Consider the following 21,443-nt stretch of genomic DNA (forward strand, 5'->3'; position numbering starts at 1 on the left):
TGGCGCGGCAGTGGCGCGAGTGGGGGCAGGGGCGGGGCCAGTGCGGAGATTGACAAGGGAGCGTTTGGGGACCGTCACAGAGCAGAGCTGTGCTCTGAGGCTTGGCCCCTGGCTGGTCTCAGGAGCGGCAAGGCTGGGCTTGTGGGTTTGAGGAGCAGGGCGCTGGAGGTCCGGATTTGGGGCTCCCCCCTAGTTTAGGCTGTTTAAGACCTGGGGGCCTGGAGTCTCCGTATGATTGGAGATCCGAAGCATGCCTTTCAACTGACATGATCGCAAAAGTTTGGGGGTTTTTCTGGCCGCGCCTGCCGCGTGAGAAAGTTCTAGGGCTAAGGCTCCAGAGCCACAGCTGTAACCAGAGCCACAGCAGTGACAGCTCCAGAGCCTTAACTCACTGAACCACGAAGGAACTCCTAAACGTTTTTTTTTTTTTCCCCCAAAGGTATTAAATGAAATTTCACTACTTCTAATCCACTGCCCAGAGTTGCCACTGTCAAGTTTGTGTGGAGTTTTTCCTTTACGGGCACACACACGGTATGGGTGAAAATGTTCCCGCCTCCGCCCCCCAGTTTGTCCCATAAGTAGTCTCTCCTCATCAGTGCATCGAGTCACCTCCTTCCTTCAACAGGGGTAAACTTTTCCCTTGTGTGCATAGAACACATTTGGTTTAGCGGGTTCCCTGGTCATTTGAGTTGTGTTCTTCTAGGGAGGAGAGTCCTCCATGAAGCCTGTGACCTGAAGTAGAAGAGCTCTGATGACTGCTCTTCAGAAAGTGAGACATTTTCTTCCCTAGCTCCTGCCTCACTCAGAGGAAAGCAACGTCCTCCCTGGGGCCCGCAAAGCCCAGTGTGACCTGGTCCCTCTCTGCTCTCATGGCCTGACTCTCTATCCCTTCCTCAGGCTGCATGAGCACCTTGGCCTCCCTGGTCTTTCCTGGAACCCGCCAAAGGACACCCCAGGACCTTTGCACTTGCTGTTTTAGCTGCCTGGAACCCTTTTCCACAATCAATCCTCATGACTCTCTTCCTCTCTGTTGCTTTTCTTCTGTCTTTTTAGTGCCGCATCCGGGGCATATGGAGGGTCCCAGGCTAGGGGTCAAATCGGAGCTATAGCTGCCATTAGTTGTCTTCACAGCTCTTATCTCCTAACACATCTGTTCATGGGGGTGTTTGTTGGCCTCCCTGCTGAATTGTCAATTCTTTTAAGACTAGGATTTTCGTCCAGTCTGATCACTCCTGTAGCCCCAGTGTCTGGCGCATAGTTGCAGTTCACGTTTTGTTAAAACTGAGCACGTTTCTAACCTAGGAACCTCCACATGCCCCAGGTGTGCACCAAAACACAAAAACAAAAACAACAAAAAAGAATCAATTTGGAGTTCCTGTTGCAGCTCATCGAAAATGAACCTGACTGGCATCCAGGAGGATGCAGATTCGATCCCTGGCCTTGCTCAGTGGGTTTAGGATCCCACGTTGCTGCGAGCTGTGTTGAGCCATGTAGGTCGCAGATGCAGCGTGGATCTGGCACGGCTGTGGCTGTGGTATAGGCCTGCATCTACAGCTCTGATTGGACCCCTAGCCTGGGAACCTTGATATGCCGTGGGTGTGGCCCTAAAAAGACGAAAGAAAAAAAAAACGCATTTGAGAGCATTTTGTGGGAGATGAGGATTATTTCACAACACTTAAACAGCACATATTATGAACTTAACTCTAACTAGATTAAAGAACAGTTTGGCTTTATTTATTTTTTTCAGCTGCACCTGCTGCATATAGAATTTCTTAGGCCAGGGATTGAATCCAAGCCAGAGCGGTGACCTATGCCACCGCTGCAGCAACACAGGATCCTTAACTCCCGTGCTAGGCTGAGGATGGAACCCACACCACCACGGAGACGATGCCAGATCCTGCATCTGCTTTACCACAGTGAGAATGCCTTGTTTGGCTTTCTAAATCTGCGGGTTCCACATCCGCAATTTCAACCAACCACAGATGGAAAATATTTAGGTATAGAGTTCCCACTGTGGTCCATGGGTTAAGAACCTGACTGCAGTGGCTTGGGTTGATGTGGAGGTGTGGGTTCGATCTGCTGCTCGGTGCAGTGGTTTAAAGGATCCGGTATTGCCGCAGCTGCTGCTCAGGTCGAAGCTATGGCTCAGATTCAATCCCTGGCTCAGGAACCTCCATGTGCCATGGGTATGACCTTAAAAAAGGGGGGGGGGGATAGTTCCAGAAATTTCCAAAAACCAAGACTTGGATTTGCCTCAGGTCCCGGCAACTCATTACAGAGCGGTTGAATCGGATCCAGTGCAGATTTGCACTGTATCATATTATAAGTGATCTAGAAATGATTGAAAATATTCAGGAGGAAGTGCAAAGGTTATACGCAAAATACTCTGAGGTTGTGGGTTCAGTCCCTGGCCTCGCTCAGTGGGTTAAGGATCTGGCGTGGCCGAGAGCTGTGGTGTATGTAGGTCGCAGATGCGGCTCGGATCCCGCGTTGCTGTGGCTGTGCTGTAGGCTGGTAGCTGTAGCTCCGATTCCACCCCTAGCCTTGGAGCCTCCATATGCCACGGGTGCCACCCTAAAAAGACAAAAGACAAAAAAAGAAAAAAAGAACAGAAGAGAAGAGCCTTGAGCTGGGCGGGCGGGGTGGGGGGGAGGAAAGGAGGTGGTGGCAGGAGCTTCCGCTAAGGGCAGAAGATGAAGTGGGTGGCCCTCAGGAGGGACAAATTTTTGGGGGGAGGGTCGCAAAAATGAGGGATGGAGCCCCAAGAGCTTGGAGAGAACCGGCTATTCAACACCCATTGATTGAGCACCATTTGTATGCCAGGACTCGGGAACCAGCCTATATGCTCATGCACCCCTTCTCCCCACCCCCCACCCCTCCCTCACCCTCTGCCCCAGAGGGCTCAAAGGATGGCCCCAGGGAGGGGTGGCATTTCCCTGGACCATTTACAAGGCCCTGAGCTAAAAGAACATTCTGCATGAAAAATACAGATTATTTGAAAATACAGGTTATTAATCTGAGTTGGAGGGGGTGACTCAGGGGGACTGAAAAAGGATGAGAGGCTTTGGGGAGGCGAGGGCTAGAGAGCAGGGTTGGCAGGTGCTTGCAGGGAGCTGTGGGAACAGGCCCGCAGTGGGTCTTGTCCATGTCCTAAGTCCAGATGGCCTGGATCGCCAGGAGGGACCAGAAATGTATGTAGTTCAGGTAGGAAAAGAAACCTGGGGGAAGGAAGAGAGCACAGGGGGTGAGGCGCCGCGGTGGCCAGCCCACGCCTGACCCAGGCCTTTCCTCAAGCCCAGCCACGCCCCTCCCAGGTCCCCACCCCCATCCCCGAATCCCAACCAAGCCCCGCCCCTCCACTCCATCCCGTCCTGTGCCATCCCCCCTCCCTGGACCCCCTCCGCCCCCGTCCTGGTCACTATGGGCCTCCCTGAACCCATGTCCACCCCCCACACCCCACCCCATCCCCGCCCAGACCAGTCATGAAGAAGAGGAAGACACCAATCCAGGCCAGGTAGAAGCTGAGCCCCAGCTTGTAGGTCATGCCTTCTTGCAGGTACTCATGGGCCTGCATCAGGTAGAACAGGACACCCAACGTCATGCTGGTCCCTGCACGGGGACAGATGTCAGGAGGCTGGGCACCCGGTGTACAGGCCAAGTCTCTTCTCAGGTAGCAGAGTACGTGATCATTTTTTCTTGATGTCGTTGAAAAATAATATAGGAGGTGTTTTCTATTTCATTAAAAGGGGGAATGGGCGGAGATGATTTTCGAATAGAAAAATGTCCTATTTTAGGAGTTCCCATTGTGGCTCGGTGGAAACAAATCCGACTAGTATCCATGAGGATGTGGGTGTGATCCCTGGCTATTCTCAGTGGGTTAAGGATCCGGTGTTGCCATGAGCTGTGGTGTAGGTCGCAGATGCTGCTCGGATCCTGCGTTGCTGTGGCTGTGGTGTAACCCGGTGGCTACAGCTCCGATTCGACCCCTAGCTTGGGAACCTTCATATGTCGCAGGTTCAGCCCTAAAAGACAAAAAGACACACACACACAAAAGTTAAATAGCTACCATCAAGTACTGACTTTTTTTTTTTTTTTTTGGTTTTTAGGGCCACATCTGCAGCATATGGAGGTTCCTAGGCTAGGGGTTGAATCTGAGCAGATCCTTAACCACCAACCCACCAGGGAACTCCAAATACTGACATTTTTTTGCTTTTTAGGGCTGCACTCGTGGCATATGGAGGTTCCCAGGCTAGGGCTGAATCTGACATGCAGCTGCCAGCCTACACCACAGCTCATGGCAATGCTGGATCCTTAACCCACTGAGCGAGGCCAGGGATTGAACCTGCATCTTCATGGATCCTCATCAGGTTTGCTAACTGCCGACCCATGAGGGGAACTCCAGTACTGACATTTTCTAATTCAATCTTTACCACATCTTCGTGTGGTAGGAAATTATATCCCCATCCTACAGATGAGAACACTGTGGCTCGGAAACCTTACGTAGCTTGAACAAAATCACAGAGCTAGTGGTGGTGAGATGGGATTTGGGATGCGGGTTGGAACTGGACCTGGGGTTGTGTGTTGGGCTGGAGAAGTTTGAAGGGTGGACATTGAGATTGAGGCTGGTTTTGGGGGTGGGGACGAGTTTCAGTTGGAGATGAGGGTGGATTGGAGGGTGGTAAGGAGATGGGGTTGGAGATGGGTTGGGATGAGTTTGAGAGTGAAATTCCCAGGTAATGTGGATGTGGTTGCCGTTGAGGTGGGGGATCAAGAAGAAGGTGGGGTCAGAGGTGGATGGGGCTTGAGTCCAAGGTTGAGAGTCACCGGTGATGGCGGTGGGTTGGACTTGGGGTGAATCTTGAAGAGGGCGAGGCATGGAGTTCACGTGGGTGTTGAGATTTGTAAAGGGCTTGGCAACGGTAAGGGGGATGGTTTGGAGATTGGCAAGAAGATAAAACCAGAAGGGGGCTGGGGATGGGATGGACGTCACAGCAGGGAATGATCTGTCGGTGACGGAGATGGGAGGCCAAGTGGAGGCTGGTACTGGGGCTGGAGGTCGGGTGGGGTCGGACATTGATTTTTTTGATTGGGGTGCGCTGGGGATTTGGAGGGAGATAGGCTTGGGACTGGGGATGTAGATGAGGCTGGGGATGGGATTGGAGCAGGTTGGGTAGCAAGATAGGTCCTGGACAAGGTACGGCTCGACGGGATGCTCCAGGGTGGGATCTCAGTGCCGTGCCTGTCAGGATGCTGGTGATGATGCTGGAGAAGTCCAGCATGGGCATGTTGGTGCTGGTGAAGAAGATGATGTTTATGAGTATGATGCAGAGGAAGAGGCTGGCAACGCTGGCGAAGAGGAGGAAGGCCCAGGCAAAGTCCAATAAGTCTGGGGAAGGAAGAGAATCAGAAACCCCAAGGCAGGTCCCCAGGCCCTGAACTGGGGGGAGAGGGTCCCCAGGGAGTCTTAGAGTATCCTTAATCCCCCTCCCTTGAAAATTCTTCATCCCCCAATTGAGACTGGGCTTTAGAGAAGGAACGATAGAGGCAGATGCCTTTGGCATGGAAGATACACCTTTAGACCAGTGAGGGCAGGTTCTTTTTTTGGTCTTTTTTTTAGGGCTGTTCCTGTGGCATAGGGAGGCTCCCAGGTTTGAATCGGAGCTGTAGCTGACAGCCTATGCTCCAGCCACAGCAACACCGGATCCCGGATCCGAGCTGCGTCTGTGACCTACACCACAGCTCATGGCAACGTTGGATCCTTAACCCACTAAGCAAGGCCAGGGATTGAACCCGTAACCTCATGGATGCTAGTTGGGTTCATTAACCACTGAGCCATCATGGGAAAGCCGAGGACAGGTTGGGTGACATCCCCACCTTGTGACTCATTGGGGTGACAGATTCCTTGGGGTGAATCTTATTCAGGACAGTGAATAAGATGCTGAGGTTGTGAGCCCTGTAGGATGGACAAGTGAGAATGAGCATAAGGCAATAAGGATGGTTCTGAGGGCCATCCAGGGGCTACACAACCATCATGGAGAAGGGAGATCCAGCCCAGGGCAGTGAGGACCAACCCGGGGAAGGCAGACATGGGTCCCTGGAACAAAGAGGACAGAGGCGTCCCAGGAATGGCGAGTATGGGGCAGGTGCTTACAAGCGTTCTGGTCGTACTCATGCATGCAGGAGATATCCGGGCATCGCACGAAGAAGATGGTGTTGATGGGGATGGTCTTGGAGCCAGCAGGGTCCCCCGGGGGTGCCAGTGGCACCTGAAAGTGGATCCAGGGCTGGCCCAGAGAGATGAGACCGATGATCACCATGCCGGCCAGGCAGAGCACCAAGCTCAGCTGGCGACTAAACTTCTTGGCCTCGTGCAGCAGCCGCCAGCCCATGGGCAGCTGGGAATGGCTGACTATACACCTGTCCTGAAACCTGTGGGAGATTACCCACCCCAGTGTCAACGCTGAGTCCAGCCAGCCAGCTCAGCCAGCCCGGGTCCTACAGTCAAAGGCTGACCCACCCTTCCCTCTGTCCCCCAGGTCCAGCCTCTAGGCTCCTTTGCCTCCAGATCTTGCTTCCAGACCCTGCCACCCCCAGATTCATTCTCCAGGTTGACTCATAGCTTCAGTCTCTGTGCCATGGCCACCCACAGCAAGCCCTCGTGTCCTGCTTTCAAGCCCTGCCACCCATGGAAGTCTGACCTTCTGTCTCTGAGAAGCCAACCATCCATCTGGTCCCTGACTTTTTTTTTTTAATCTTTTTAGGGCTGCCCCTGTGGCATATGGAGGTTCCCACACATATGGAGGTTCCCATCAGAGCTGTAGCTGCCAGCCTATACCAAGCTCCTGGCAACACCAGATCCTTAACCCACTGAGCAAGGCCAGGGATCGAACCTGAGTCCTCATGGATGCTAGTCAGATTTGTTTTCACTGAGCCACAACAGGAACTCCCTGGTCCCTGACTTTTGACTCCTATGCATCCCCAGCATTCTGGCCCCACCCCTGGCCTACTCCCTGGACCCCTGCCTCTCACCTGCCAGCCTCACCCTCAATGGAGCTGCCTGAGGGTAGGCTGTGGATGTTGCTTTCTAGGGCATGTTGATCAATTTGGAAGCCATCCAAAGAGTCTTTGAAACTCTCCTGTGAGGTCCAGATAATTGATTCATCGAGGCTTTTGATACTGGCCTCGGGGCTGTAAGTAATTGAAGGAGGGACATCCACTTTGGCCCGGACTGGTGACATGGAGCCTGGCAGATTGGAGTGGGTGCTCTGGGTTGTTGGCTGGATGCTAACTTGACTAGTGTAGGCCAGGGGGCTGCAGGAGGTTGACGAAAGACTTTGGATACCCAAGTGGTGCGTTTGGAAGGTTGGTGGGACATCTCGGGGGTTCAAGTGGCGACTGTAGCTAATGGACCGTGTGTCTTGGACAGTGGCATGGTGACTGCTGCTGATGGATGCTGTGTCCTCCGCACTGAGTCGCTGAATATTGATTAGGAGAGAGTCTTGGTTACTCGCCCGGTGGCTGTGGAGGATGGGCAGGGGCTCGCGTATACTGACCCGGCGACTGTGGAGGATGGGCAGGGGTTCTTGGATACTGACCCGGCGACTCTGGGCGGTGGGCTGAGAGTCTCGGGTACCGGTCTGTTGACTTTGGATAATAGGCTGAGAGCCTTGGGTACCGGTCTGTCGACTCTGGACGGTGGGCTGAGACTCTTGGGTACCGGTCTGTCGAGTCTGGGCGGTGGGCTGAGACTCTTGGGTACCGGTCTGTCGAGTCTGGGCGGTGGGCTGAGACTCTTGGGTACCGGTCTGTCGAGTCTGGGCGGTGGGCTGAGACTCTTGGGTACTGGTCTGTCGAGTCTGGACGGTGGGCTGAGACTCTTGGGTACTGGTCCAGGGACTAAAGGTAGTTGACCAAGGGCCTTGGGTCTCCCATTGGGTGTTGCTGGGAGTTGCAGGAAGGGAATCTGGCTGAGTGCTCTGATGGCCAGATCGGGGCCTCTGCGCCATGGAGTGATGCGGGGCAAGACTGGTGCTCAGATGCACTCAACAACCTGCCAGCCGCCTCAGCCCTTCCTTCCGGGCATCTCCATGGCCATCTGGAAGTCCATTGGTCTCTCCCCAGGCTCAGGCTCTGTCCCTTGGGATTTGAATCTCTCCGTCCCCTCTTCTGTGCTTCTTGGTCTTTCCTGTTGTCCCCAAGCTGGCCTCAGGGCTTCAGTGTGACGTGGAGCTTTGGGCAAGGGGGAGGTTCCATGACAGTTGGAGGGGTTCCAGGAGGTTGGGATGTTGGCCATGGACTCAAATTTCAGCCTAGCCCCGTGTGAGAGATGAGGGGGCTTGGGCTGGGTCAGGAGGGGTTCAGTGTGGGGTCTTGGCAGGGTCAGGAAGGAGTTGCAGCTGGATCAGAGAGGTGCCAGGACACACCAGGGGTCAAGTAGAGGGTAGAGAACCATCAGGGTAGAGACAGGGCTGGGGGAGAGGGGTCAGGGTAGGGTCTGAGTGTGGGCAGGCAGTCAGGGCAGGGTCGGGCTGAAGTCCCCAGGGGCCGGAGTGGGGTCAGGGCACGCACTGCAGCAGTGGCAGATCCTTTAACCCACTGTGCCGGGCTAGAGAATGAACCTGCGTCCTGGCGCTCCAGAGATGCCGCTGACCCCACTGGGCCACAGAAGGGACTCCATGGATATTGATTTCAGTCCTAAAAGTTTCTTTCTACATCTCTCAAGCCCCTTCCTGAGTTCCAGACCCATAGATCCAAGGGCCTCTGAAATCCACAGGGAAGAAGGGGATTATTATTAATAATAGGCCCCACTATCACATCATTCATCCATCACTTTTTTTTTTTTTTTTTTTTTTGTCTTTTCAGGGCCGTACTCGTGGCACATGGAGGTTCCCAGGCTAGGGGTCCAGTCGGAGCTGTAGCCACCACCTATGCCAGAGCCACAGCAATGCAGGATCCAAGCCACGTCTGTGACCTACGCCACAGCTCATGGCCACGCCGGATCCCCAACCCACTGAGCAAGGCCAGGGACCGAACCCACAACCTCATGGTTCCTAGTCGGATTTGTTAACAACTGAGCCATGGTGGGAACTCCTATCCATCACTCCTTTTATTCAACAAAGAGCAAGACTCTATACCAGGCAGTGGAAGTGCAGTGGGCAACAGGAGAGATTGTTTCCCTACCCTCATGGAAGTCTGGTAGGGAAATAAATAGAGAAATGATGAATCCTAGGTTTAAGGTGTGCACATGAGAGAGACTCGCTCATTGCACCACAGGAGTGTCTGATGGGCAGCCTGGTCAGGAATTGAGGCTGGGGGTGGGGTAGGGGGCTCAGCGAGGGAAATGTGGAGGAAGTGACATTGGAGGTATGGCTGTTAGGGCAGTCAGGGCAAAGGTGGAAGAAGAGTGCCCCAGGGAGAGGAAGCGGCATGAATCAGACCATGACCTTGGGCTGTGGGGGCCCCAGGGTAGCCTCTTAGTGTGGGGGAGGGACCCTGTGAAGTCGAGTGTGGCTGGAGGTGAGGGGAGAGGGCTGAGTCAGGGTCTCTGCCAGCTGGAAAGTTGGCAGAGCACAGCGCTTGGTGAATCTGGAGCACACCACCTGTGTCCCCTTTTGACACCATGGGTCTCAGCCTAGCGAACACACTTTGGAACCCAAGTCCTGGGTTGGGATTTGCGACAGGGCTGGAGATAAGGGGGGTGGCATTGAGAGTGGAGATGGAGCTGGGCTTTGGGGAGCAGAAGATGAAACTGGAGATGGCACAGGGACGTTTGGGTTTAGGATGGGTTGTAGGTGGGAGACGAGTTGGGTTTTAGGATTAGAGTTGGGAAGGGGGCTCTGTTCAGAGTTTGGGACTCAGAATATTAGGGATGGCATGGGGCCGTGGGTGATGCTGGGACGGGACAGGAAACAGAGACTTGGATAAAGTTGGGATTGGGGTTTGAGTGGGGATAGGAAGAAGGCTGTGGGCGGAAGGGGATGGAGAACGGGGTGAAAGGCAAGGTTGGGGTGGGGTTGGAGATGGGGCTGTGTTCAGAGATGGCGACTAGGGAACAGCAGAATGAGGCAGACAGAGCCAGGACCCCAGAACTCTATTCTTTCGCAGTGGAACAGGCTTCTTACTGGGAGGAGGATCGCAAGTTGGTCCTGCGGGGCTGGTGTCTTGTCTTCAGTGTCACGGCCACTCTGATGCTGTTCACTGTGTTGGATGGGCGTTTGGTCTACCTGCAGGGCCCCTACATTGGCTACCTGGGCTTCTGGACTGACTGCAGGAAGCACAAGTGTGCCAGCCTGGGCCAAGTCACTGGTCAGTAGGAGTCTGGGCAAGCCATGGGGTAGTGTGGAGGAGGGCGGTGGTGGCTGGAATTTATCGGGGGGTGGAATCTCTGTGCGAATATCTTTGGGTGTTTTTGGTTGTGGGGGGATCTTTAGAATTCTCAACATGATCTCTATAGAGTCTCTGAAATCTTAAGGAGAGATGGCAAGAGACAAACACCCTCTGAGAAGCTGGATCCGGCAATACCTGAACCCGCAACAATTTTTGCCTCCATGCTTTTTCCACAACATGAAACCAGCTTGAATTTGAGAGGTATAAGAGAAAGAGACACTCAAAATAAATAAATACAATTAGGAGCTCCCGTTGTGGTTCAGTGGTTAATGAATCCGACTAGGAACCATGAGGCTGCGGATTCGATCCCTGCCCTTGCTCAGTGGGTTGGGGATCCAGCGTTGCAGTGAGCTGGGGTGTAGGTTGCAGACGCGGCTCGGATCCTGCGTTGCTGTGGCTCTGGCGTAAGCCGGAGGCTACAGCTCCGATCTGACCCCTAGCCTGGGAACCTCCATATGCTGCAGGAGCGGCCCAAGAAATGGCAAAAAAGACAAAAATAAATAAATAAATACGATTAATGGTATACAATGTTCTGGAAGCGAACATCGTGAGGGGGTTTCCTGGAGTTATATATGGCTTATGAGGAAACAGGACTGTCTTTGCTCATGAAAAGAAGGGAATTACCAAAACCCAATCTGCCTCATGGTTAGATGGCTAAAGACGCCACCATTCTTTCTCACACTTTTTTTTTTTTTTTTAAGGCTAACAAGAGGCTTCTTCCAACTGTCTTTTTAGGGCTTCACCTGTGGCATATGGAAGTTCCCAGGCTAGGGGTCAAATCAGAGCTGCAGCTGCCAGCCTACACCACAGCCACAGCCACTCCAGATTGGAGCTGCATCTGTGACCTCCACCAGAGCTCAAGGCAACACCGGATCCTTAACCCACTGAGTGAGGCCAGGGATGGAACCCGCATCCCCATGGATATGAGTTGGGTTCATTTCCACTGAGCCACAAGGGGAACTCCTACAATACTTCATTGATTCTTTTGGGGGATATATTCCCAAGAGCAGAATAGCAATGCTTCAAAAGGGCTGATGAAATTTTGTAAGGTCAGAATTCTCATGACAAGCAACAGAAGCCTGTTCAAGCTGGTTTAAGCAGAAAGCAGATTTATGCAGAATACTGGGAAGTTTGTAGAATCTTTGTGAGGTCAGAGAACTGAGCTGCAAGGGCTGATGACCAGGACTATGCCCAAAGAGTCCTGGAGGACTGGCTGGCTGGGCACACACTTGACCTGTGGACCCGTCCCTCCAGGGCTGGACTCCACTGAGGCACCTCTTTCTCTGCTGTCCCAGGACCCTGGAGGTAGCTGCAGCCACCCCCACTAGAATAGAGTTCACACCTACTTCTTCTGGCTGCCAAGTCCAAGTTTAGCATGGCTGTATTTCATTGGTGGAGACTGGTCACGTGCCAAGGTCTTAGTTATGAGAGAGGCTGGTTTCCTCACTGGGAATCTTCAACCATGTTTATGTAACTGATCCTGAGAGCACTATTGCTATTCTGTAATATGTGTGGTTTGCCAAAAACAAAGCAGCTGAAGTAGTCTTGCCCTGCTCAAGAGCAGGCAAAGTAGGGGAGTTCCCATCATGGGTCAGTGGAAATGAATCCAACTACTATCCATGAGGGCACGGGTTTGATCCCTGGCCTTGCTCAGTGGGTTAAGGATCTGGCATTGCCGTGAGCTGTGGGGTAGGTCACAGATGTGGCTCGGATCCCACGTTGCTGTGGTTGTGGTGTAGGCCGGCAGCTGCAGCTCCGATTCAACCCCTAGCCTGGGAACCTCCATATGCTTCAGGTGCGGCCCTAAAAAAAAAAGAAGTAGGCAAAGTAGGCAATGGCTAAGAGGAGGATATGGAATTCTCAGAAGGGGCTGAAACTCTTGTATTGAAATGCAAACTGGATAAACATTGATTTTAAACTGAGTGTGATTCTTTCATTTAGGTACCTTGGTTTTAGAGTTTTAGAGTACTGAATTGAAAGGCTTTTTTTCTTTTTTCTTTTTTTTTTTTTTTGCATTTTAGGGCCCAACCTGAGGCATATAGAGGTTCTCAGGCTAGGGGTCTAATAGAATGTACAGCTGCCAGCCTACACCACAGCCACAGCAATGCCAGATCTGAGCCACATCTGCAAACTACACCACAGCTCACGGCAATGCCGGATCCTTAACCCACTGAGCGAGGCCAGGGACTGAACCTGCAACCTCATGGTTTCTAGTTGGGTTTGTTTCCGCTGTGCTACAACAGGAACTCCTGAAAGTTTTCTTGTGTGTACATCTGTGTGTGTGTTCTGGGGCATATGGGGGGTGGGTGATTTGATATCCAGGGAGGGCTGGGGGTGAGAATGGGGTCACGAGGGAACAGTGGGCTATGAGTAGAGAGAAGTAGGGTGACTTTGGAGATCACTAAGGAGACTAAAGTGTCTTGTGTAACTTCAAGGGTGTTCTAGGGAGTGTCTGCCATTGAGGGCACTAGTGTTAAGTTAGTCTGGAACTTTGGGGGTGTCTGTGGGGCTGACTCTAGAAATGATAGGGATGATTCTGTGGGATGAACTCGAGGGTGTGGGTGGAGGTGACTCAGGGGTCATTGCATGGGGGTGAACTTGAAAGTATATTTGGAGTTGACCGTGAGGGTGTCTGGGATTAACTCTGGGTTAAATAGGGGTGATTTAAGACCACTTTGAGGGTACAAGTGGGGCTGACCTTGGGTTGACTTTATGGGGGTGACTTTGTGAGAGTGGGAGTCATTTGGGGGTTTCTAGGAGGGGACTGGCAGAGGGAGTGATTTTGGGGACATCTGTAGCTAAACTTTGGGTGTCTGTTGGGCATGCTCTTCATGGGTGTCAGGGGGATGAATTTCGTGGGTGATCTTGGAGGGAAAGTGGGGCTGACTCTGGGCCATTTCTCCCTTTCCCCCCAGTTCTCATCCACATGAGCATGGGCTTCATGATGCTGGCCCTGATCCTGTGTCTCATCCTCCTCCTGGCCATGAGCCTCTCCTTCCGGCAGGTGTTCCAACGCCTGAACAAGACCGACCTGGTCTTCAGTTCCCTCTGCTTCAGCATTGGTAAGTGCCGCCCCGGGGCAGGGGCCCCCTCCTAGGCCAGCATCTCTCCCTGGGGCTCTCTTTCTGGCCTCCGGAGGTGTATCTCAGATGGTCTCTCCTGCTGGGTCTCTGGGTCTCTTGGGATTCCTGCCTCCCTGTCGCAGTGTGTTTCTCGGCTCTACCACATCGTTTCCGTCGGGGTGAGGGGCGCTGGGGCTCTCGCACTCTCTTCCTGTGTCTCTCTCTTTCCACCCGCTCCTGGTATCTTTCTGTGCGTGTTCTGTGTGCTTGGAGGGTGGGAGAGGCAGTCTGTCTCCTCTCTTCTTTTCCGAGGGGCTCGGGGTCCCTGTCTAGCCTCGTGTCCATCTCTGGCTCCCCCCCAGCGCAGGGCTCCTGATTGTCCTCAGCCTGACGCTCTTTGTAGTCAACTGCGAGACGCTGAGGCCAAAGGCACAGGTATCTTACCTGGTGACCACCTACCTGTGCTGGGGCGCCGGCGCCTTGATGCTGTGGGCCGGTGAGGGGCGGGGCCTCTGGAGGAAGGGGCGGGTCTGGAAGGGCAGGGGGCGGAGCCCGGGGAGAACAGGGTCTCCGGCCGGGTTGGGGTGGACCTCGGGGGAGATCAGCCTCGAGGGGCTGGGCGGGGCTCGGAGTCCGGCAGCCTACCTAGCCCTCACCCCCAGGAACCCTGAGCTACTTAAACTACGTGGGCATGTGGGGCAAAGCGACCCCCTTGATGGAGCGGCGGCTGAGCTATCGCCGGTGGGCCTTGCAGCAGAGCACCCAGAAGTCCACGCCCAAATAGCAGCAGTCAGACTCATATTCCAAGCGCACCGAGGACGCGCCCAATTCTCTTCTCTCCCAAGCACCCCCCTCTGAGCCTCTCTAAGCAATTGCACCCGAGCTTCTCAGGACACAGACACGTAACTGCGGCCGGGTGCCGGGCCCACCCCTTCCATCTAGGCCAAGGGTGCGAGATGACCCACTCCCTCCGAGAGCAAGTGACAGAGCCCCACCCCTTAAACGAGAGCCCACCCTTTGCAGCTCTGTCGGCGCCCACGGGGCTCCCTCGTCCCCCACCCCGGAAGTCCCACACCGCCCCCTCGCGTTCAGCCCCACCCCCGAGCCAAGCTAGGCCCCGCCCCCTGGCGTCCAGCCCTCGCAGGCCACGGCCCGAAGCCGCTCTCCATCATCGGAATTCCTCCCCCTCCGAGGGGCAGCACGGCCCCAGGATGTCCAGTCTTGGCCCCAGGCCGACACGACACTGCCCATCATTTGATGTAGCCCCGCTCCAAGGCAGAACAGGCCCCTCCCAGGGAGGCGTGGCTTGCAATAACATCCCCGCCCCTTCCTGGTTTACCCGCTGCAATAAAACGTGGGCCTAGCCTCTCAGAGCCCGACTCTGTTTAGTGCTCTCCACCTACTTTGCCCTGTGGGGTCTGAACCTTTCTCTGCCTCTTGGTCTACAACCTGCCTCTGGCCCTTCCCTTCCTCGCTGCTCTTTACTGTAGGCCGGACAGGTCCCGAGTGTCCAGGTGTCCGGCGTCTGGAAGGCCAAACAACATCAGGACTTGATGCGAATGTGTTGCATATTTGATTTTACTGTGGGCATGGGACAGGACGGGGGCATTCAGGGGTTTTCAGTAATGGTGTCATTGATCCAATCCAGATAGAAAATCAGTTTGGTGTAGATGGACGGCTTATTAGCGCTACCACACGGAGTGTGGCCCCAGGACGTGATCCCTTGCCACATACCGTTGCAGATCAGCGGGCCTCCTGAGTCACCCTATGGCACAAGCAGGAGAGGGAGAGTATGAGAAGGGGTAGCGAGGCCTGGGGGTCCAGCCGGGGAGCTCCAGCTATCAGATCTGGATGCACAGATCCAGACAGGGACTTGCCAGCTCTGGAGACAGAGACAGTCGTGGAGCTCGCGTGGTTAATGAACCGATTAGTATTCACAAGGACGCAGGTTCAATCCCTGGCCTCGTTTAGTGCGTTAAGGATCTGGTGTTGCCATGAGCAGTGGTGTAGGTTGCAGACGCGGCTTGGATCCTGAGTTGCTGTGGCTGTGGTGTAGGCCAGCAGCTACAGCTCCGATTCAACCGCTAGCCTGGGAACCTCCATATGCTGCGGGTGCAGCCCTAAAAAGGCGAAAAGACAATGAAATATAAAATAAAATAAAATAAAATAAAATAAAATAGTAAAACAAGGTTAAAAAAGAGACAGTCTTCTCCTGAGTCCACTGCTAGAAGAAGATCAATGGGAATTCCAACAGAGGAACAGAGGGGACAGTGGCTGGAGTCCTGCCCCCGGGGGATGGGACCTTAGGGTCGAGTTTCTGCCCAGGGTGGACAAGATCCAGGAAGGGGGTGGTCCCCGCAGACACGTCAGGGGGGATGGGGAGGACCCTCCCATCTCAGACCCTCCCACCCTCAGGGCTGATCTCAGATGTCGCCTCTCCTGAGAAGCGTTCTCTGAGGGGACTGGACGCCAGCGGTTGAGGGAGGAATGCATGAAGGGTGACTGGGAGGCAGGAGATGCATGGGAATGGGGATGGAGGAAGGAGAGGGCGGAGGGAGCCAGCGCTGGGAAGCAACGGAGACAGATGCCTGCTTAGTGCTGAAGCCCGGTCCAGGATTGGAGTACCCTCCCCCGGCACTTCAAGGCCCCAGGGGACAGGCTGGCTCACCATACAGGTGTCCTTGCCACCTGGCAGGTATCCAGCACACAGCATGGACTCCGTCACCTTGTCAGGATGGGCATCGGCACAAAACGTATTCTGCAGGAGAGTGAGCTCCACACACTGGATTTCGTCGGGGAATTCGACTGTGGGCACAACATGGGAAACGCAGGGCTGTCGCAGCCAGACCCCACTTCCTCTGCCCTCCCCGCTGAGACTCCGGAGTCCAGGTCCCCCGCCCCCTCCTCTTACACCCAGGTGCCTGGGCTGCACCGTCCCGCCCCCGTCCCGCCCCCGACATACAGTCGTCTGGTCCTGGCTCGATGCTGCCCCAGCCGGAGGCTTGGCAGGTGCTGCCCAGTTCGGGTTCCTGGGTGGGCAGCTCCAGGACCTTCACAGCGTCTGTGATCTTGGCGGGGCTCTGCAGGCGGAGCAGCATGAGGTCGTGGCTGTAGTCCTTCCCGTCGGCCTTGGTGTGGTTCTTCAGGAGGCTCAGGTTGAAACCGGGGTGCGGGAAGTCCGCAGTGACCCCGAAAAACTGGGCTGTGTCTTCGTTCTCGAACAGGTTGTGGCGACCCAGCCAGACCTGATAATTACTGGGGAAGGAGAGGGTGGAGACAGTGAGGATGACGAGAGGAGGGGCCAGCGGGGGAGACTACGGGGCAGGGGGGCACAAGGACGGGTCCAAAATGAGGAAGAGAAACAGGAGGTGGGGGAGAGGGCGGGGGAAGCTCTAGCGTCACTGAAAACACAGAGACAGTAAGTGAACATATAAGAAGGGGAGTCGCCTCCCCCGAGTCAGAGACAGACGGGGAGTGAAGGGGGGGAGCCGAGGGCAGCAGAGGGCATGAGAAAGATGCAGGCGAGGTGGTGAGAGGGAGGGAGTACGTGACATGCAGGATGAGGAGGAGCCAGTGAGAGAGAGACTAAGAAAGGAGGAAGGGGGGAGTTCCCGCTGTGGCTCAGTGGTAATGAACTCAAGTAGTATCCATGAGGACCTGGGTTCGATCCCTGGCCTTGCTCAGTGGGTGAAGGATGCCGTGTTGTGGTGAGCTGTGGTGTAGGCTGGCCTGGGAACTTCCAAATGCTGCAGGTGTGGCCCTTTAAAAAAAAAAAAAAAAGGAAGGAAAAAGACTGATCCAAGAGGGAGAGTGAGGAAAGGACCAAGTGAGGAAGGGAGGAGGGGGTAAGAAGAGAGAACGAGGAGTTCCCAATTGTGGCACAGTGGACATGAATCCGATGAGGAACCGTGAGGCTGCGGGTGGGATCCCTGGCCTCGCTCCGTGGGTGAAGGATCCGGCGTTGCCGTGGGCTGTGGTGTGGGTCGCAGACGCGGCTCGGGTCCCAAGTTGCTATGGCTATGGTGTAGGCTGGCAGCTGTAGCTCCGATTCGGCCTCCATATGCCAAGAGGGTGGCAGAAACAGGCAGAGGGGCTGAGAGTGTGAGAGAGGAGGCGGGGCGGGGCCTGGGACCAGCTCAGCCGCCGCTGGGGTTGGGTCCCCTGCAGGAGGGCAGGTGGCCTGGCCTTCAGCCCAAGGTCGGAGTCCCTTCCGGCCCCAGCCCCCTCTCTCCTTGACTCCTCCCCCTTCCCCCCTTAGCTCCCACCCAGCTCCAGCCCTCCCAGCCCGCCGGCTGCTATGCCCCCCACAGTGCTTGATTGTCCTGGAGGGAGGGGCTGGGCAGCATGAGACACTCCCCCAGCCCCCATATCCACTGGCTGGGGATACTCTTCCTTTCTCCTGGGGGACGACATGCTCAGTGATGGGAGAGGGAGTGAGGCAGAGATGGGGGGGGAGGCAGAGAGATGGAGGGTGAGACACAGGTGACAGGGTAGCAGAGAGCCCTTGACATGGTCAGAGACATGGAGACAGAGGACAAGTCAGAGTCACACAGAGAGACCCACAGAGCCAGGTCCTGAGAGACACAGCGATGGAGACATAGGAAGCGAGAGGGACAGTTACTCCGACCCACCAAGAGAGCCGGGCAGCCACGGAGAGGGCTTTTTCAGGGTCAGCCCTGCCCCTCTCCTTGTGACCCTGTGACCCTGGACCTCTCTGCCTTGGGTCCCCCAGCCCTCCCGTGGTTATCCGAAGAGACAGGGCTGGCTGCTTGATCTCGAGGGGACTTAACCCCCGTCCTGCAGCCCCTACTCACTCGTTCTTGCAGTGAGCTGCTGTGAGCACCCACTTGGGGTCCACCAGGACGCCCCCACACTGGAAGGAGCTGTAATGGTAGATAGCCACCTGCCAGGGGTGAGAATCTTTCTCACACTCCCTGCCTCCTATGATCCGAGACTGGATGGGGGGCGCAGCTCCTGTGGACAGGATGCAGAGTCAAGTTCAATGGCGGCAGAGGTTGGCAATGGGCCCGAGGGACTGGGCTGGGAGAGAGCACTGGGCTGTGGGATGGGGGCAGGGGGACACAGGACCAGAGCTGGGGGCTGAGGACAGGGGCAAGGGGTGTGGTGAATGGCCTGGAATTCTGGAACTGTCCCTGGAATTGTGGGTTGGTGGCTCATCCTGAGTGTGGAGACTATGCTGAGCCCAGAGTCACCCCCTGTGACCAGGGTAGGGGACAAAAGGTAGCACCTGGCCAGGCATCTGGTGGAGGGGGTGATTTGGCTTCTGGGGAACAGGAGGCTATAGGTTCTGAGAGGGGAAACCTCAGCCCCAAGGGACAGGCTCGGGGGTGCCAGGAGTAAGGGGCTCCCAGGCTGAGGCAATGATTAGGGCTTGGCTTGGTCTTTTGGAGGGGGAGTTTCTGGAAAGAACGCTGATTTGGGGAATCAGGTTAGAGGGGCCAAGAAGGGCCTCGGTGGAATTTGGGGGGCTCCTGGATTGGGGCTGGGAGATTTGGGGAGAATTGGGGTTCCAAGGCAAAGGCTGAATAAACAGATTCCGCTGAGGGTTTGGGGTCCTGTGACCTAGGAGTGGCATTCTAAGGGGAGTGGGGGCCCCGGGACTGGGCTGGGGTCAGACTGGGAAGGGCTCAGGAGGAGGGGGAGTGGAATGACGTCATTCTGGGACCAGGCGATCCTCACAGGGGTGGAGTTGAAGGTCTCAGGCTACTGGAAGCATCTAGGGCTCTTTTGGGAGCCGTGCCTAGACAGGAAGGGGCCCAGCAGCTGTGGGACTGCAGAGAGAACTCACCTGATGTGGAGGTTTTAGAATCATGTGTCAGGATCCTTGGGGCAGGACAGCTGGGGCTGGGAAGGTATTTGTTGGGATCCTGGGTGGGGGCATTGGTGCGGGGGGGGCGGGGGGGTCCCAGAAAACCAGAGGTTGGGAGGGGTCGAGTTGAAGAGGGGCTGGAGCTCAGGGCGGGATGCTAATTCTACAAGGAGAGAGCGTGTGGTTGTGGGTTCTGTGAATTGTTTCCTGGGGGGTAAGGCTGAGGGTTCTGGGAAGGAAGACACCCCACACCAGAAGGGGGGCCACCTGGTCACAGATGAGAAAGTCTGCCTTTGAAGAAGCGTAGGTATCTGGTAGAATTTGGGGTCCTGGGAAGATTGGGCGAGATTAGGTGCCAGGACTGGAGGAGCTCATGGAGGGCCGGCAGCTGGATGGGGAAAATCACCAGAATGTGGCCAGACTTGGGGCCAAGAGCCAGACCATTGGGCCAGAGAGAAATAGGGCAGGAGTTCCCGTTGTGGCTCGGTGGTGATGAACCTGATTAGTATCCATGAGGATGCAGGTTCCATCTCTGGTCTTGCTCAGTGGGTTAAGGATCCAGTGTTGCCGTGACCTGCAGCCTAGGTTGCAGATGCAGCTCAGATCTGTCACTGTGGCTGTGGTGTAGGCTGGCAGCTGCAGCTCCTATTCAACTCCTAGCCTGGGAGGCCATATGCTGCAGGCACGGCCCTAAAAAAAAAAAAAAAAAAAAAAAAAAAAAGAGGAGTTCCCATCGTGGCTTGGCGAAAAGGTATCTGACTAGGAACCAACAGGTTGCCGGTTCTATCCGTGGCCTTGCTCAGTGGGTTAAGGATCTGGCATTGCCATGAGCTGTGGTGTAGTTCGCAGATTTGGCTTGGATCCCGCAGTGCTATGGCTGTGGTGTAGGCTGGCAGCTGTAGCTCCGATGAGACCCCTAGCCTGGGAACCTCCATATGCCGTGGGTGCAGCCCTAAAAAAAAGCCAAAAAAAAAAAAAAAAAAAAAAAAAAGAGAGAGAGAGAGAAATAGGGCATAGGATGGAGGACCCGGGTCCCAGAGTCTGATGGGGTTGTGTGGGGGGGTCTCTTTGGAAAAGAGAAACAAGGATGGCTCAAGATCTGCCCCTTTAGATAAGTGGATGGGAGCAGGGACCTGAGCGGGAAAGAGGAGAAAATTCTGCTTGTTCCTCGGAGGGAACAGGGACATAGGGTGAATAAGGTGACAACGAGGAGGGGCCAGTTTGGATTTTAGGGTGGGGCTGGGAGAGATAAGAAAGAGCCTTGTATTCTGGTCTGGGGCTGGACTATGAGTTGGAGGGGGTGCAGACGAGAGGGGAGTGAGGGGAGAGGGGTGAGGGGAGAGGGGAAGGGGTTACGAAGTGGGATCAAGGGCAGCATTAGAATCAGGGCCCACCGCCCCCTCCCACATCTTCCCCACTGTCTCACCAGTTCCTGCCAGGGACAGGGCAAGGCGCAGAACCAGGAACCACATGGTGACAGAGGTGTCCAGGGACAGCAGGCGGTGAGCTTGGAGCTGGGGAGCCTTCCTGAGGAGCCTTTTAAAGCCCTCACTCCCCCCCCACCAGGGCCCCACCCCTGCCCTGCTGGCACCCAGATGCTGGCCAAGGCCCTGCCCCTGCTTCCTGGGGGCTGGACCCCCACCCCCACCCCACCCCCCGCCCGAAGAGCTGTGACAGCGGCGGGAGAGCCAGCACCTGTTGTTCTGTCGTCAGCCCCTTGATCGCGCTGGAAGCATTCCTGAGACCTGAAGCCAGACAGGGCAGGGCTTGGAGCTCCTGGGGCCTTGCTCTTGGGGGCAGAGCCAGCGAAGGGAGGGGGAGGTGGGGTGAGTGGGATCAGAAACAAGAAGGTGGAAGAATCACTGACTCCAATACGCAGCTCCAAGTACCTTGAGCCCCAAGGTATATGGCTATGTACCCCGAAGACCCAGCATACCCCCAGAGCAGGGGGCCCTGATTCCTTTCTTCCTACACCACTTGCACCCAAAGATACCAGCTTCTCAGCTTCCAGTGCCCCCATATAAGCCCTGATTTTCAGAATGTCCTGACTCTTGAACTCCCAGCCTCGGGATTCAGGTTCCTTTCTTTCTTCTTTTTTTTTTTTTTTTGTCTTTTTGCCATTTCCTGGGCCACTCCTGCGGCATATGGAGGTTCCCAGGCTAAGG

General features: G+C 55.3%; 3 protein-coding genes across 6 annotated transcripts; 1 reads left to right on the forward strand and 2 right to left on the reverse strand.

Moving 5' to 3' along the window:
- Positions 1 to 2,994: 2,994 nt before the first annotated feature.
- LOC146402423 (uncharacterized) lies at positions 2,995 to 8,506 on the reverse strand. 4 transcript variants are annotated; one of them, XR_014806522.1, is made up of 5 exons: positions 7,030 to 8,220; positions 6,152 to 6,429; positions 5,240 to 5,386; positions 3,478 to 3,731; positions 2,995 to 3,218 (listed from the first exon to the last, which is right to left on the reverse strand). XR_014806522.1 is itself a non-coding variant. In XM_084961616.1 (5 exons), the coding sequence occupies exons 1-5, from the start codon at positions 8,004 to 8,006 to the stop codon at positions 3,151 to 3,153; spliced, it is 1,602 nt and encodes a 533-aa protein (XP_084817742.1). In that variant the 5' UTR covers positions 8,007 to 8,506; the 3' UTR covers positions 2,995 to 3,150. The 4 variants fall into 4 exon arrangements, 2 of the variants coding, with proteins under 2 accessions (XP_084817742.1, XP_084817743.1); XR_014806523.1 differs by having other exon boundaries at positions 3,478 to 3,568; positions 7,030 to 8,207; XM_084961616.1 differs by having other exon boundaries at positions 3,478 to 3,609; positions 7,030 to 8,506.
- Positions 8,507 to 10,037: 1,531 nt separating this feature from the next.
- Positions 10,038 to 14,821, forward strand: LOC146402424 (uncharacterized). The gene is made up of 4 exons (XM_084965676.1): positions 10,038 to 10,305; positions 13,302 to 13,448; positions 13,816 to 13,883; positions 14,111 to 14,821. The coding sequence occupies exons 1-4, from the start codon at positions 10,038 to 10,040 to the stop codon at positions 14,117 to 14,119; spliced, it is 492 nt and encodes a 163-aa protein (XP_084821802.1). The 3' UTR covers positions 14,120 to 14,821.
- Positions 14,822 to 15,008: 187 nt separating this feature from the next.
- Positions 15,009 to 20,750, reverse strand: KLK1 (kallikrein 1). Its single transcript, NM_001001911.1, is given in 5 exon segments — positions 15,009 to 15,213; positions 16,117 to 16,253; positions 16,411 to 16,703; positions 18,263 to 18,422; positions 20,705 to 20,750. Coding segments are annotated over 5 exon segments (792 nt in total). The 3' UTR covers positions 15,009 to 15,057.
- Between the last annotated feature and the right edge of the window lie 693 nt (positions 20,751 to 21,443).

The sequence above is a fragment of the Sus scrofa genome, chromosome 6, assembly GCF_054392235.1.
Source record: "Sus scrofa isolate SSC_HxYL_T2T_F1_AM1 chromosome 6, Sscrofa_HxYL_maternal_Yorkshire_Landrace_v2.0, whole genome shotgun sequence".
Lineage (NCBI taxonomy): Eukaryota > Metazoa > Chordata > Mammalia > Artiodactyla > Suidae > Sus > Sus scrofa.

Coding starts and splice junctions, on each gene's coding strand:
- LOC146402423 (XM_084961616.1), bottom strand. CDS start 8,006: ATGGCGCAGAGGCCCCGATCTGGCCATCAGAGCACTCAGCCAGATTCC. Junction 6,430..7,029: donor ATTGAGGGTGAGGCTGGCAG/GTGAGAGGCAGG, acceptor AATCTCCCACAG/GTTTCAGGACAGGTGTATAG. Junction 3,610..5,239: donor CATCACCAGCATCCTGACAG/GCACGGCACTGA, acceptor GTCCCCGTGCAG/GGACCAGCATGACGTTGGGT.
- LOC146402424 (XM_084965676.1), top strand. CDS start 10,038: ATGGCGACTAGGGAACAGCAGAATGAGGCAGACAGAGCCAGGACCCCA. Junction 10,306..13,301: donor CAGCCTGGGCCAAGTCACTG/GTCAGTAGGAGT, acceptor CTTTCCCCCCAG/TTCTCATCCACATGAGCATG. Junction 13,449..13,815: donor TTCCCTCTGCTTCAGCATTG/GTAAGTGCCGCC, acceptor CCCCCAGCGCAG/GGCTCCTGATTGTCCTCAGC.